General features: G+C 38.5%; 1 protein-coding gene across 4 annotated transcripts in view; it reads right to left on the bottom strand.

Annotated features, from left to right (window-relative positions):
- The window catches only part of myom2a (myomesin 2a), an 83827-nt gene extending 78061 nt beyond the window's left edge, over positions 1–5766 (bottom strand). For 3 of the 4 annotated variants that reach the window (XM_085785979.1, XM_085785970.1, XM_085785960.1), the window contains exons 1-3: positions 5365–5439; positions 3856–3981; positions 953–1045 (exon numbers count right to left, since the gene is read on the bottom strand). In XM_085785979.1, the coding sequence (XP_085642105.1) occupies positions 953–1045; positions 3856–3959 (197 nt within the window). In that variant the 5' untranslated portion in view covers positions 3960–3981; positions 5365–5439. Of the gene's footprint in view, positions 1–952; positions 1046–3855; positions 3982–5364 lie in introns of all 4 variants that reach the window. The other variant, XM_085785952.1, reaches the window with a different exon arrangement.
- Positions 5767–13862: the final 8096 nt, after the last annotated feature.

Below are 13862 nucleotides of genomic sequence, written 5' to 3'. Positions count from 1 at the left end.
CGCAGGGTGTCAGCCAGAAGTTAGTTATATAAATATTTCATTGTGGAAACCACCTGAACTTTCCTTCTGCACTGCAAAAACTCAAAATCTTACCAAGAATATTTGTCTTATTTCTAGTCAAAATGTCATTTCTAGTCAAAACCAATCTAATTCTACTTAAAATAAGACTCATCACATTAAAAGTAGCTTGTTTTTAGACACTTTTTACTTCTTTCAAGCATATTTTCACTTGAAATAAGTAGAAAAATCTGACAGTGGATCAAGTTTTTCTTTCTTATTACAAGCAAAAAAATCTTGCTTTCACTGGCAGATTTTTCTACTTATTTCAAGTGAAAATTAGTTTGAAACAAATGAAAATGATCTAAAAACAAGTAAATGTTTAGGTGATGAGTCTTATTTTAAGTGGAAAGAGATTAGTTTTGACTAGAAATGAGACATTTTGACAAGAAATAAGACAAATATTCTTGGAAAGATTTGGAGTTTTTGCAGTGTGGAGCTTAATTGACTGTTGCTTTGTCTTTACTCTGCACTAACTTAATTAACGAGGCCGATGCACTCTGGGATTTTTATTTCTTCTCCATCTCACTGTTTAATGCTGAGTGAACCGAGCCAGACACTTAGAATAAAACTACTAGACATGGAGGCAGAGAATTAATCCTGTGTGTCTGATTAGCGGTCCTTTGCAAAGGCAAATGTTTAAATTATCACTTTCTGAGTGTTAATGTAGAAGCTCAGCAGTCTGTTTAACAAATTGGAGATCGTCCAATTGACATCGGCTCTACAACTCCTACTATTCACCTGACAATTGAAAATAATTGTCAATGAATAATTAAGTAGTATAGGACTGGAGAAATGTGCTGTCTTGACTGCAGTTTAGCTTTCAGACACTGTGGTGGTTCAGTATTACCTTACGCCCTAAAATAGCCTGACATATGACAGCAGTCGAACTCACCTCTGCCGGAACACCGGTATGGTATAGGCTGGTTCCGCCATCACCTCTGTGGCCCGGGCCTGTACCTGGCTCGCCGATTTAGAGCTGGATTTCCTGCAGAGGGGTTGAGTCCATCGTTATCAAATAGCCTTAAAATGTAAAATCCAACCACAATAAATAACTTTTTTTTCTGGGTTTCAGTCTTGCGGATGCAGCTGCTGTTTTAAAATCTCCCAAATTTCACCAGAGGTTGAAACTATTTACACAAAGGTTTTGCAGATTCTTCTGTAGCCTACCTGTTGTTAAATCATTTCACTCCTTTGAATTCTCAATATAATGCAATCCTGTACTATTCATGTGTGTTCAGTGTGTGAAATCATCAATCATTACTCTATGAACTCATTTGGTTTCCAGAGAGAAAAACGCTTCCATGGGTCTGTGGCCAAAACTATTGTGAACAGTTTTGATGGTGGTTCGTGTCTGATACAAATATTGGAATTGGAATTGGACTTGGACAAATGCTGCGTTCAAAACAACTCGGAGGTCGTAATTCCCAACTCGGAAATTTCCGACTTCCGACATCTTTGCGTTCACGATGCAGGAACTCGGAACAAAAAAAAACATGGATACCAGAAGGAAGTTTGGCGTATTGTGGCTCATAGCTGAATACGGAAAATAAATGCAGCAGCAAATTATGTTTATTTTGGAGGAGAGGAGACGCTGCAGATGAGTGCACATATAATGTTACAGCCTTGATAACAGTTAAACGTTATTTCCGTCACATACGAGGAACCACAATTTCACACCATACAACATCACAGCTTAATATAAACGTATTTCATATAGGCTACTGCAATAATACACAAAAATATGCATTCAAACCTCAACAAAGAACTTAAAATGTCTAAACTCTAACCGTTTAAGACGAGGGCCGCCATATTTTGATGTTGTCGTGACGTCAAGTCGGAAAGTCGGAGCTCTGATATGATACCCGAATTTCCGACCTGTAATTTCCGAGTTCTACGCTGTTCAATTCATTTTTTACAACTCGGAGCTCGTTATTTCCCGACTTCCGAGTTGTCTTGAACGTAGCATAAGATTTGATCCAGTTGAACCCTTTCATTTGATTTCTGATGGAAACTGGAAGAGAAACAGACCTGAGACCACTGGCCTCAGATGTAGGTCAGGTTCATGGGAGCGGCATGTGGCCTCTGACATCAGGACAACATGGCCGCCTGCTACAGGATGACCCACCTGGTGATCAGAACTTGTGGGGGCTCAGTTCTGGGACTTGAGGCACTTTTAGGTTCTGCCTTCATCTCATCACTAATGGTGATATAACGCTACCGGATATCTGAGTCAGCAAAAAGGCCTAACTGTAGCTTGGCAGAGCTGGACTGAGAGAAAGTTAGGGTGCAATGTTAGATAGATCACTGCTAGATCACTGTCTGTTGGGACTTGAGCTACAACACAAAGCAGAATCTGCTGGCTGAAGCTGTGGAGCATGAAGTGGTGAGTGGTGGCCATTATTGACAACACTGCTCACACAGAGGATGTGTTCTTCAGCCATTTTGGATTTTCTAGCTTCTCCAAACAGCTGACCATGCTCATGATTATTGCCCCTTTTCCGATTGCTGCACAGTTTTTATTTTGTTGTAACTTGAAGAAAGGTTTCAATAAACCCTCGTAAGAAAGAAGAAATGTGGAGTTTTTGTGGCTTAAGACACGCGTCAACTACATTCTCGCCCTCCATAGTTTTAGTGTGCGTTTAAAAAGTAAAAAGTATGAAGGAGTATTAGGGCCAGCCAAAAAAATTAATTAAAAAAATCTGGCAAAAAATAAATAAATTCTGGCAAAAAAAAGAGAAAAGAATCCAGCGGGGGGGAAAAAAATCTGGCAAAAACAAAACAAAAAAAAACATTGGGGGAAAAAAAAGGCCTAACTGTAGCTTGGCAGAGCTGGACTGAGAGACAGTTAGGGTGCAATGTTGTGTTTAAAAGAGCTACAGGAAACACATTAGTAATAAACAGTAGATCACTGTCTGTTGGGACTTGAGCTACAACACAAAGCAGAATCTGCTGGCTGAAGCTGTGGAGCATGAAGAGCAATGTCACCTTCTGGAGTCCTGAAATGAGTTGTTAAACCTACAACACACTGAGTGGTGGCCATTATTGACAACACTGCTCACACAGAGGATGTGTTCTTCAGCCATTTTGGATTTTCTAGCTTCTCCAAACAGCTGAACATGCAGGAGCTCATCACATTTCCTGCCCACCTCGGATATCCCAAATATGGAGGACATCCATATCCCAGATACCAAGGTTATATTCCACATGAGTCTGGATCTTTTTTCTTTAAGCACAAACTCATCTCAAACTTTGTTTGCTTACACTTCAAATTGAGGTAGTTTACAGTTGTACGGCTGGTTGCATTCTCACTTCTGTGGATGACTGTGGACAGACCGATGCAAAAGGAAATGAGTGCTGAAAGAATTTACAGTGTGGTAATGGTCAAAGATGTCAGTGAATCCACCATCCATGAAGAATAAATTGGACACATCAGTTCTGATACCTGCAAGAAAGTGTCTCAGAATACTATCTCACAGTTTGTTGGGTTTTTGGAGTTAAGTTTTGATTCACTACTCATCAAACTTTAGAGTCCTCTAGGAGTTGAATGAATTTGATGTAATAATCAGAGTTTTACTTCGTTACGGGGCCGATCGGATCACGAAGGTCTGGCTTTACTAAGCCATGAACGTTACATCAGAAGACAGATGGACAGCCAGCTATAGAAGCGAACACATAAGCAGCAGGATGATGGATCATTCAGCACCTACTGCCCCGATACTCGACGGCGTCTACAAGGCCAAGCGGCAAAAAGCTGTAGCCTCCACAAAGCAGCAGGTGAACGGTGCACCTCCGTACCTTTCCGAATGATGCTTCACAGCATGTTTATGATGATAAGCATAATCAGTTTTCACGTGGCTCACATGCTTCTTCATATGCCAGTGTATGTCTTTGGACGCCATGACTGGAACACTTCAAGGAGACCTGGCCGAGAGCACCGGGGGGGAGGAAGGGAGGAAGGGAGGTAGGGAGGAAGGTTGGGGTGGGGCGGGGGACACCAAACGTATGTTAGCCCTGATAGCAATGCTAATATAAGTCTTTCCTTTACCATTACAGCTACTGCGGCTGTTGGGAAGTCTTCACTGCAGTCATACCTCTGTACAATCAGTACATAGTGGTTGTATTCAGAGCCGGCCCAAGGCATAAGCGAACTAAGCACCTGCTTGGGGCCCCGTGACTATTGGGGGGCCCCCAAAAGGCAACTAACTTTTTAAAATTGTAGTGCGTAACTTTTGTCGATCCTTAGAGAAACACTGCGTAACTACAAAAAACTTTAATTACTGTTGCATTTCAAATTGTTGTTGCACTTTTCTGTTGCATTATAGATGATGTGTTTACAGTAAATGCATTGTCTGTTGGTTTATTTTGTTACTTTTAGTCGACCTATAGGTGACATTCAGTATCCCAGTACTATATCAATTTGAAGATTAAATGTACATTTTGTGCCATTTCAGAATAAAAACCATAGATGGGTAAAAACCTGCCAGGATATGATGATTCGTAATGACAGAGTAAAAAATGAAATAGTATTTTTGGCAGTAATAGAGGGCACCAAAATAAAGATTTAGCTTAGGGCCCCATGGAGGCTTGGGCCGGCCCTGGTTGTATTCATATTAAATAACAATGAATGATGATACAAAACCATTTCTAATTAATTTGTATTTTAAAAACCCATATGAATGTCTTTATCTTGCAGGGTGACATGTTAAAAGTCCACCATCGAGGAGGCACCAGGATGGCTCCAACATACTGCCAGAGCTCAGCACTTCAAAATGTTTCACCTTACAGCCTCACACAGCTCAGCTATGAATAGCTTGCAGCAGCAGCCTGCTGCCTATTCCATGATTGGAGTAATGAAGGAAACAAAGTCATTACCGGCAGTGCACAGACTTCACACTATTCAATTAAAACCCATCATGTAGGAAATGGGACTGGTCGGACTTTGCAGGCTGTTTTTAAATTAAATTAAACTAAGGCTATAACTTCTACAACCAGCTGTCAAACCCAAACCTCAGACTAATTACACACTTCCCTCCTGTATAATCTGTTATTTCAACACCACAACAACATTTGTACCTGGGTCTATTCTCTTGACACAAATTGGGAAAAGAAGGTCAGCCACCCCTTAATGCCCCTGGTATGTAAGGAAGTAGTGCTCAGGGAGATTACAACAGGCTGAGACAGATTATCTACAACCATTTATTACACCAACACATTTCACTTCTCTCACGCTCTGAACTTCATTTATCTAATTATTCCTCTGTAAAAAAAAAAATCCGGGAGAAAATAAGAAGAAGAGTGACTTACCCCGAGAGATTAAAACAGCGCAAAGCGGTAGCAAACCAGCCTGATGCCGCTTGGGAAGCACTTGCTGATGGTAACAAAAATATTACCCTCTCACTGGAGGAATGCTGTCCCCCTTCCTCCCCATGTATGGAGGCACTTAAGACTATATATAGCATTTACCCCCCAAATTTTGCTCTCATTCTGCACTTTGGAGATGAAGAGTGTGCATGATCTGTACCTGCAAATTTTTATTTAAGCGTTTTGAGGTACGTTTCATCCGCTGCATTTATCAAATTCAACGATTAATTTAAAAATTTTGAGTGAAAGATGAAGGAAACAACTTGAATGTTTGGAAACATTCACGAAGCTTCAGTTTTTTTTTGAGCTTGAAATTTTCATGTGATGATATTTCTTTTCAGAAATGATCAAACCAGTGTTAAATGTCACGTTGCAAGGTTTCAAATTTTGGACAGGAGGACAATGAAAGCATCTCACCTTTAAATATCACAAATATTAGTTCATACAGCAGCAACAAAGATGTTTTGAGATGTTTTCCTGGCAGATCCCAACACTGGAAGCCTTATGAGACCTTTTTAGGTTTCTGGAGACAGTCCGTCCTCCTTGGCTCGACACTTGTGAGCAGCAGTCGAGGCTATTTTTAACAGCAGCTCCTCCGCTACAGTGATACCCCCCAATTCTTACTGTACAAGAGCCCCTACTGCTATTTATACCCACAAGGGTCTATTTAAAAATAAAATAACTGATATCTACAGAGAAAATGAGATCCTCTTATAAGGAGGGCAGAGCCAATGAAACTCTGAGGCGACAGGAAACATCACAGTGAACCTGCGGCCTTGTGTTTATTGACTCAACTTCACTAAAAAAGGTCGCTTCTCTGTTCAGAGGACACTTGGTCCTCAACCTTCCCGACATGTATTTTCTTTACGAAAATAAACACATAATCAGTTACAGGGCCGTTGCTAGGAATTCTGGGCCCCCTTAAAGAATACTAAAGTGGGCCCCTCCCCCTAACTTTTCCTTTTTTTTTCTTAGACTATGTATGTATTATCGTTTTTTATTTAGCCTTCTTTGTTTTGATGCTAATGCAGCATTACACTGCAAAAACTCAAGTATCTTAGCAAGAATATTTGTCTTATTTCTAGTCAAAATGTAATTTCTAGTCAAAACTAATCTCATTATACTTAAAATAAGACACATCATATTAAAAGTAGCTTGTTTTCAGACACTTTTTTACTTCTTTCAAGCAGATTTTCACTTGGAATAAGTAGAAAAAATCTGATAGTGGAGCAAGTTTTTCTTCCTTATTACAAGCACAAAAAACTTACTTTCACTGGCAGATTTTTCTATTTATTGTGAATTTAAGTGAAAATGATCTAAAAACAAGTTAAATTTTTTGACTAGAAATGAGACATTTGGACAAGAAATGAGACAAATATTCTTGGAAAGATGTTGAGTTTTTACAGTGTACTATGAGTATTAGTCAGGGTCTTACGCAGAATAAATCAGTCATACAAAGATTAGACTACTGGGGTTTTTTATGGGCCCCACTGGGCACTGGGCCCCTAGAATTATCATTTCTTTCTCCCCTATACGACGGCCCTGATCAGTTATGAACATGTTAAAATCACAAAAAGTTATCACACCTCCTTTCATAAGAGGGAAGATTTAGAAATTTCAAATTGGAGCGACCCCCGGTGGAAGAATCAAGAAAGACACTGACATTAGTCACAGAGATGTTATTATTACACATCAATACACTCAAAATGTGACATAAGAGGACGAGTCAGGTGACTGAGGTTAGTTTAACCAACATGAAAATGTATTTTATCCATGTATAATTGAATATATAATAATTTCCTCCAGACCACAGGAGCATTTGGGGGAATAATAGCACAAACTACAAATGCAAAGAAACAAACTAACTTTAGGGAACAACAGATCACAGTTTGTTGCCTCGACTGAGGAGACTTTTCATGGTTTTTGTTGTTTGTCATTGGCCAAGATACAGTAAGTTCATCCAGACATATAATATTAAAAAAAGACTCTGCTGACACGTTCCTCTAATGGTATTCAAAGCTGTTTTCTATATTTGTAGCACATGTGTGTCTTTGCATTGTGTTTTCTTCAGCTGCAGTGAGTTGAACCCTCAGGGCCACCATAGATACACAGTGCATATCTTCAACAGTACTGATAACCACTTTGTTCAGGGAATTGAACATGACTAATGAACTGTTTGTCCTGTATAAAACTGGTGGAGTAGCCCTTTAAAGCCAGGCTCAGTTGGGTGTTAATCTCTGTTCAATGCTGCCACCTAGTGTCCAAACACTGGAAGTTCATATGGGGAAAAATTGACTTGGTACTTTTTTACTAATGAAAATGATAGGACAGAGATATTTACTTGTACCTAATTATTTTTAATCAAGTTAATAATAATAAAAAAAAATGTAAACTTTATTTATTACAGCATCATTACAGGAATAAAACACTGAGTCTTTTTTTTCTAAAATAAAAATAAATGTTTGCTGTTGTTTAAAAAAAAAAAGTGATTAGCTACTGTAACTGTGATGAACTATCACCAATATCTACAGTATATGTATTGTTGGATATTTACCTGGTGCCATATTCTATTTTTATTTCACTTCTAAGTACTTTTACTATTCAGGTGCATTTTATTCAATACAAATATTTTCTTATTTACCTTTTATGCTTGGGCTGCTGTTTCATGTAATATCCCCCACTGATGGATAAAGTCTTATCTTGTCTTATAATAAAGTTAATTATGTCATTATTAGTAATGTTAATTCTCAGCAAGATGTGTCAATTTGAAAATTCAGTTGATTTGCCCTTTTCCCTGGGACAGATACTTGTTGGACGTCATCTGTAGAGGACACAACAACAATGTTAGAGCCATTTTGTATATTATGGATAAGGTGATAGATCATTTAGATTTGTTGCATTTATCCAGATTTCATATATTGAGGTTATAAGAATGCCTATTAGTTAATAATAACTGCACTCTTCTTATTGGCTGAGACGTGTGTAACGTGATATGTACATACGGTACGTACTTTGGTTTAGGGAGACGAGGAGGACACACTAGTTTTTGACCATGCTCATGATTATGATTATCGCCCTTTTTCAGATTGCTGCACAGTTTTTATTTTGTTGTAACTTGAAGAAAGGTTTCAATAAACCCTCGAAAGAAAGAAGAAATGTGGAGTTTTTGTGGCTTTTGTTTGCTTAAGACACGCGTCAACTACATTCTTTAAAAAGTAAAAAGTAAAAAGTACGAAGGAGTATTAGGGCCAGCCAAAAAAAAAATTCTGGCAAAAAAAAAAAGAAAAGAATCCAGCAGGGGAAAAAAAATCTGGCAAAAAAAAAAATCCCTCAGAACAAAAAATCTGGCAAAAAACCCTGAAAAAAAACAAAAAACGGGCCAGGTATAAAAATAAATAAATTGAGAAAATATCAAAGTATTGTAGTCGGTGGCCATGGCTGCCTCTACAGATGCCTTGATTAAGCTGTACTTCAGAATCGACCTCAGTAATAAGGAGGTTCTCTCTTGGGCTCATAAACACGGTGTGGTCATAAGTATAAGGACGTTGAATAGACTGTGTGGAAAACTTGGTTTGTTTAGGAGGATAAACCACACAAACAGCAGTAATATAATGTCTATCTTCTACTGTGCAGCCATTGAATGCATCCTTAGTTACAGTATTACTTCCTGGTTCGGAAACCTCACTGTCAAGTCCACACATCCTAATTCACCTGTTGTATCAGACTCCACCTGCCTAGGATCACCTGGCCTGGCCCCTCCCTCCCACATTCCTCCACCAGCTCCAGCTCGTCCATCACACCACTTGTTTCTGTGCCAAGGACCTTCACACTCTGCTGCTCTTCACCTGCCTCCATTAACACCTGACCCGTCCTGACCCATTAAACTTTCTCTGCTTGGATTCTTCTCTGTCTTTCTTTGTTTTCTCCATAAAAGACTCTTCATGTTTACTTTAACCTCCTCGGTCGTGATTTTTTTTAATTTTTTTTTTTTTTTTTAAAGTGGCTAATTAGTGCTCAAAGCTGCCAACATTAAATTTTAGAGCTTAATTTGCCTCCGTCATGTTGTCTGTTGTCAGTTTATTAATTGTTTAGTATTAGGCTACTGCTGCTTTTTGTGCGTGGCTTTCCTATGTTTAGTGTCTATGCTCTGCTAGTGTGTTATTGTGTCTTGTGTAATTCATTTTTGTTGATGTTGGTGTTGCTGCTTAATGTTGTTTTCATTTTGTCTGTAGCAATTGGCTGTTGTTTACGTTAGCTTGTGTGTGTATGGACTTTTGCATATAGTTTTCTGCCTTTTAATCTCTATTCAGATTTAAAAGCCGTCTAATCCTTTAATGTATTATTTGCATGTCTATAACTAAATCATTTTATTCTCTTTTAGGGTGACTACTTAACATCAGTCCAGGGACAGCAGATGTAAAATAGCGTTTTGGCTGATTCTGGCATCTTTACATTAGTTAAAATGTTTTATTAATGTGCACTGTCCCTGATTATTAAACCTTCACTGCAAAAACTCAAAATCTTTCCAAGAATATTTGTCTCATTTCTTGTCAAAATATCTCATTTCTAGTCAAAACAAATCTCTTTCCTCTTAAAATAAGACTCATCACCTAAACATTTACTTGTTTTTATCATTTTTACATGTTTCAAACTAATTTTCACTTGAAATAAGTAGGAAAATCTGCCAGTGAAAGCAAGACTTTTGTGCTTGTAACAAGAAAGAAAATGTTGCTCCACTATCTTCTACTTGTTTCAAGTGAAAATATGCTTGAAAAAAGTAGAAAGGTGATTTTATGTAATGAGTCGTCTGTATAATGAGATTAGTTTTGAGTAGAAATTAGACATTTTGACTAAAAATAAGACAAATATTCTTGGTAAGATTTTGCAGTTTTTGCAGTGTTTAAATGAATAAACAAACAGATTATTGCTCCTTTTTTTTTTCTTCTTTCTTCTTCCGAGAGTCGTGACAAAATCCAAACATAAAGAGCTCAGCTGATTTTTCTTCCAATTAATCCTCCAACTGTATTTATGCCAGTTGTGTGTGTGTGTGTGTGTGTGTGTGTGTGTGTGTGTGTGTGTGTGTGTGTGTGTGTACTTTCCTAGCAGCGTGAGGACTCTTTCTAACAAGCCTGTTTCTACTTTTTGGTTGGTTGATTTGGTTTTAACTTCAGACTAGAGCCAGGTTTAGGTTTGGGTTTAGGTTTGGGTTAGCGAGTTAGCTGAGGTTAGCCATTCAGCTGTGAGGAGAAAAGGTCTGAGGAATGTGTGTTAGGTCAACAAGTGTCCTCACAAAGACAGAAGTAGTGTGTGTGTGTGTGTGTGTGTGTGTGTGTGTGTGTGTGTGTGTGTGTGTGTGTGTGTCTGGACTGCTGCCTCATTCCTCTCCCTGGCCCCTGCAGTACTCAGCATGTTGGTAGTGGGGATAAAGGAGATTATTGGAGCATGATAATATGATGGTGGAGGAGTTCACAGGTCTGCGGGGCCTCGTCACCGCTCGGCAACATTCATCATTCACCTCCAACTACAAACCAGTGGACTTCCTGACTGAGCCCCGGCCCAGCAGCTGAAATGTTCAAGTTTTATACCTTTTGTTTTGTTTTTCTACAGTAACTAGTTTGTGACCTGAGTAATGAGGAGAAATTCCAACACAGCGTCATCATCACTGGGTCTTTAATGTTTGATGTTTTCAAATTAAAGCAACATATTTCATCAGCTGCTGACCGGATGTTCATGGTGTTTGTTATTTACCTCAAGAGGATGATTTTTCTGCTTTGCATTCGGCACAACACTGTCAGTCGTCTTGAAAACGACTGGTATAATTGTATTAAAAAATGTTGGGTGACACTTTATAATAAGTGCACACTATCAAGCATTAGTTAAAGCAGAAGTAAGCGATGCGGTCGTTTTCGCTAATGCTGCGTTCCAGGCAGGCTTTTGAAACCGTAAATTACAGCTTCAAGTCACAACTTACGACTTTGTAGCGTTCCAGGCAACCCACTCGTGTTTTTCCGACCTGTTTTACCTGTGAAAGTCACTATAACGGCCACTCCTAACTTCCGACCCGTGAACTCGTACCAGATCGAACTGGTACGACTTCACAGGTCGGAAAAACACGAGTTACGGGTTGCCTTGAACGCACCATAACGCCTTGTCAGCCGACGGAGTTAGCAGCCCCCACCCTCGTCATGGATCTATTGGTCCTCGTCCCTACGTCACCACATTCACGCGCATCCCTTGGCTGCACACACAGAGAGGACCGCCCCTTTATGCCGTTCTCTCTCCTCATTGGATAAAACTTGTAGGATACAAGGAAAGTTTTCTCCTCGGCTCAGAGCAGAGCAGAGCGACTGACAGACCCGTGTTTCAGACCAAACACTCTATAGAAGTGATTGCTGTCGGAAGATATAACTATTTAAGACTTATATTAAAACAAAAATATTGCTTACTTCTGCATTAATAAATACTGAATTCTTCATTTATAATACATGAATACTCATTAGTATGTAGTTTATAAACACAGTTAGTGCTGATCAATGACAAGTAAAACATGTTTAACATGTGTTTATAAACTACATACTAATGAGTATTCATGTGTTATAAATGAAGAATTCAGTATTTAATGCTTGATAATGTGTACTTATTATAAAGTCCCAAATACAAAACAAATAACTGCACACTGTTGAGCATTAGTGAATTTTAAGCATTAAATACTTAATATATCATCTATGAAGCATTATTCTGGAAAGTGATACTGTCATTTATATACATAATTTAAGTTTAATAAGATTATCAACAATGTATTTAATTATTGTATTTTCATCAATCAAGTACTATATCAATAACAAACCAGTTATTTATGAGCCATAACATTTATGTTGCACTTCTACAATGATTTAGACAGGTACTAGAGTATTAATAGAAGTTTTATCAACAATTATTAATGTAATTCATGATTAGTTCAGGTAGTTTACTACTTGTTTGTTAGGTATTTTATAAAAGACAGAATTCAATTCATTATAGATGAGTTTATTAATTGAGAGATGATCATTTATAACTGTTTAAATTACATTTAAATCCATATCAATGAAGGAAGAATGCTTTATATATATGATTAAAACTTACTTTAAGCTAAATAGAGTTAAGTTATTATCAAGCGTTCTCACAAAATTCACTGAAACCGGTTCAGATCTCTGAGCCGTTTGGAGCTGCTGTAGGAACAGGAAAAAACACAAGCCAGAGAGTTTCAGGAAGTTCCCAGTGAACAATGTTCAGGTGAACAAAGAGAGGATTTCTTTCTTTTTACACAGCTGCTCAGGGACGACGTATAGACACTGTGTCACTAATGGGACAAAGGAGCTTAAATGTATGACTCTGCATTCAGTTTTCTTCATTTTAACTTAAATAAAACATTAACTTGTTGCAATAAAACTTGTTAATTTATGCACAAACTAAGTAGAAATCCTGCCACTATGTCTACACCTCTGATTGATGTGGTTTCTTTTTCCCTCTCTCTAAATCCCTGATGCATCGATTTACTGACACACTGTTTAATTAGAGTGTGTATGTGTTTGTGTGTCAGCGGGGACAGATGAAGGTCACCCTGAAGCAGCCATGACACCAGGAAGGATACTACTACAGCCTCAGAGGGACTGAATGAACACTCAGCCCTCCCTCTCTCCCTCTTTCTCTCTCTGTCGCTCTCTTTCCTTTTTTTTTTTTTGAGCTGCTTTTTTTTTTTTTTGCAGCACAGAGAGGCCGTTCTTTTCATTCATGCACTCAGTGACTCGTGGTTGCAGAGGATGGGGCGGAAAAGGAGGAGGGGGAGGAGGGAAGAGGAGGAGGAGGGAAGTCCTAAATCCCAGTAGATCAGGGGGGAAAAAGAGGAACGTCAGAGGCTTCGTACGTCACAGAGTCAGCAGACATGGAGTGTTTTACGCAGAGCGTGGTGACGTGATCGGGCTGCAGGGGGGAGGAGAGGGGGAAGAGGAGGAGAGGAGGAGAGGAGAGGAGGGGTCGCCTGTGTGACTATGTATAGCAATGCTGGGATCTGTTGCATCAGGCCACAGCAGCAATTTAAAGAGGAACCTCCAACAACTGCACTGCAAAAACTCAAAATCTTACCAAGAATATTTGTCTTATTTCTAGTCAAAAATGTCATTTCTAGTCAAAACAAATCTCATTATACTTAAAATAAGACTCATCACATTAAAAAGTAGCTTGTTTTAAGACTTAAGACTAACAGTTTTTACTTCTTTCAAGCCTATTTTCACTTGAAATAAGTAGACAAATCTGATAGTGTTTTCTTTTCTTTCTTTCTTATTACAAGCAGAAAAAACTTGTTTCACTGGCAGATTTTTCTACTTATTTCAAGTGAAAATTTGTTTGAAACAAATGGAAAATGATCTAAAAACAAGTTCATTTTTAAGTGATGAGTCTTATTT

Source organism: Trachurus japonicus, chromosome 1 (assembly GCF_045865225.1).
Source record: "Trachurus japonicus isolate A0001 chromosome 1, Traja_1.0".
Taxonomy (NCBI): domain Eukaryota; kingdom Metazoa; phylum Chordata; class Actinopteri; order Carangiformes; family Carangidae; genus Trachurus; species Trachurus japonicus.
Note: the sequence above shows the minus strand (reverse complement) of the source record. Positions and strands in the feature narration are given on the sequence as shown.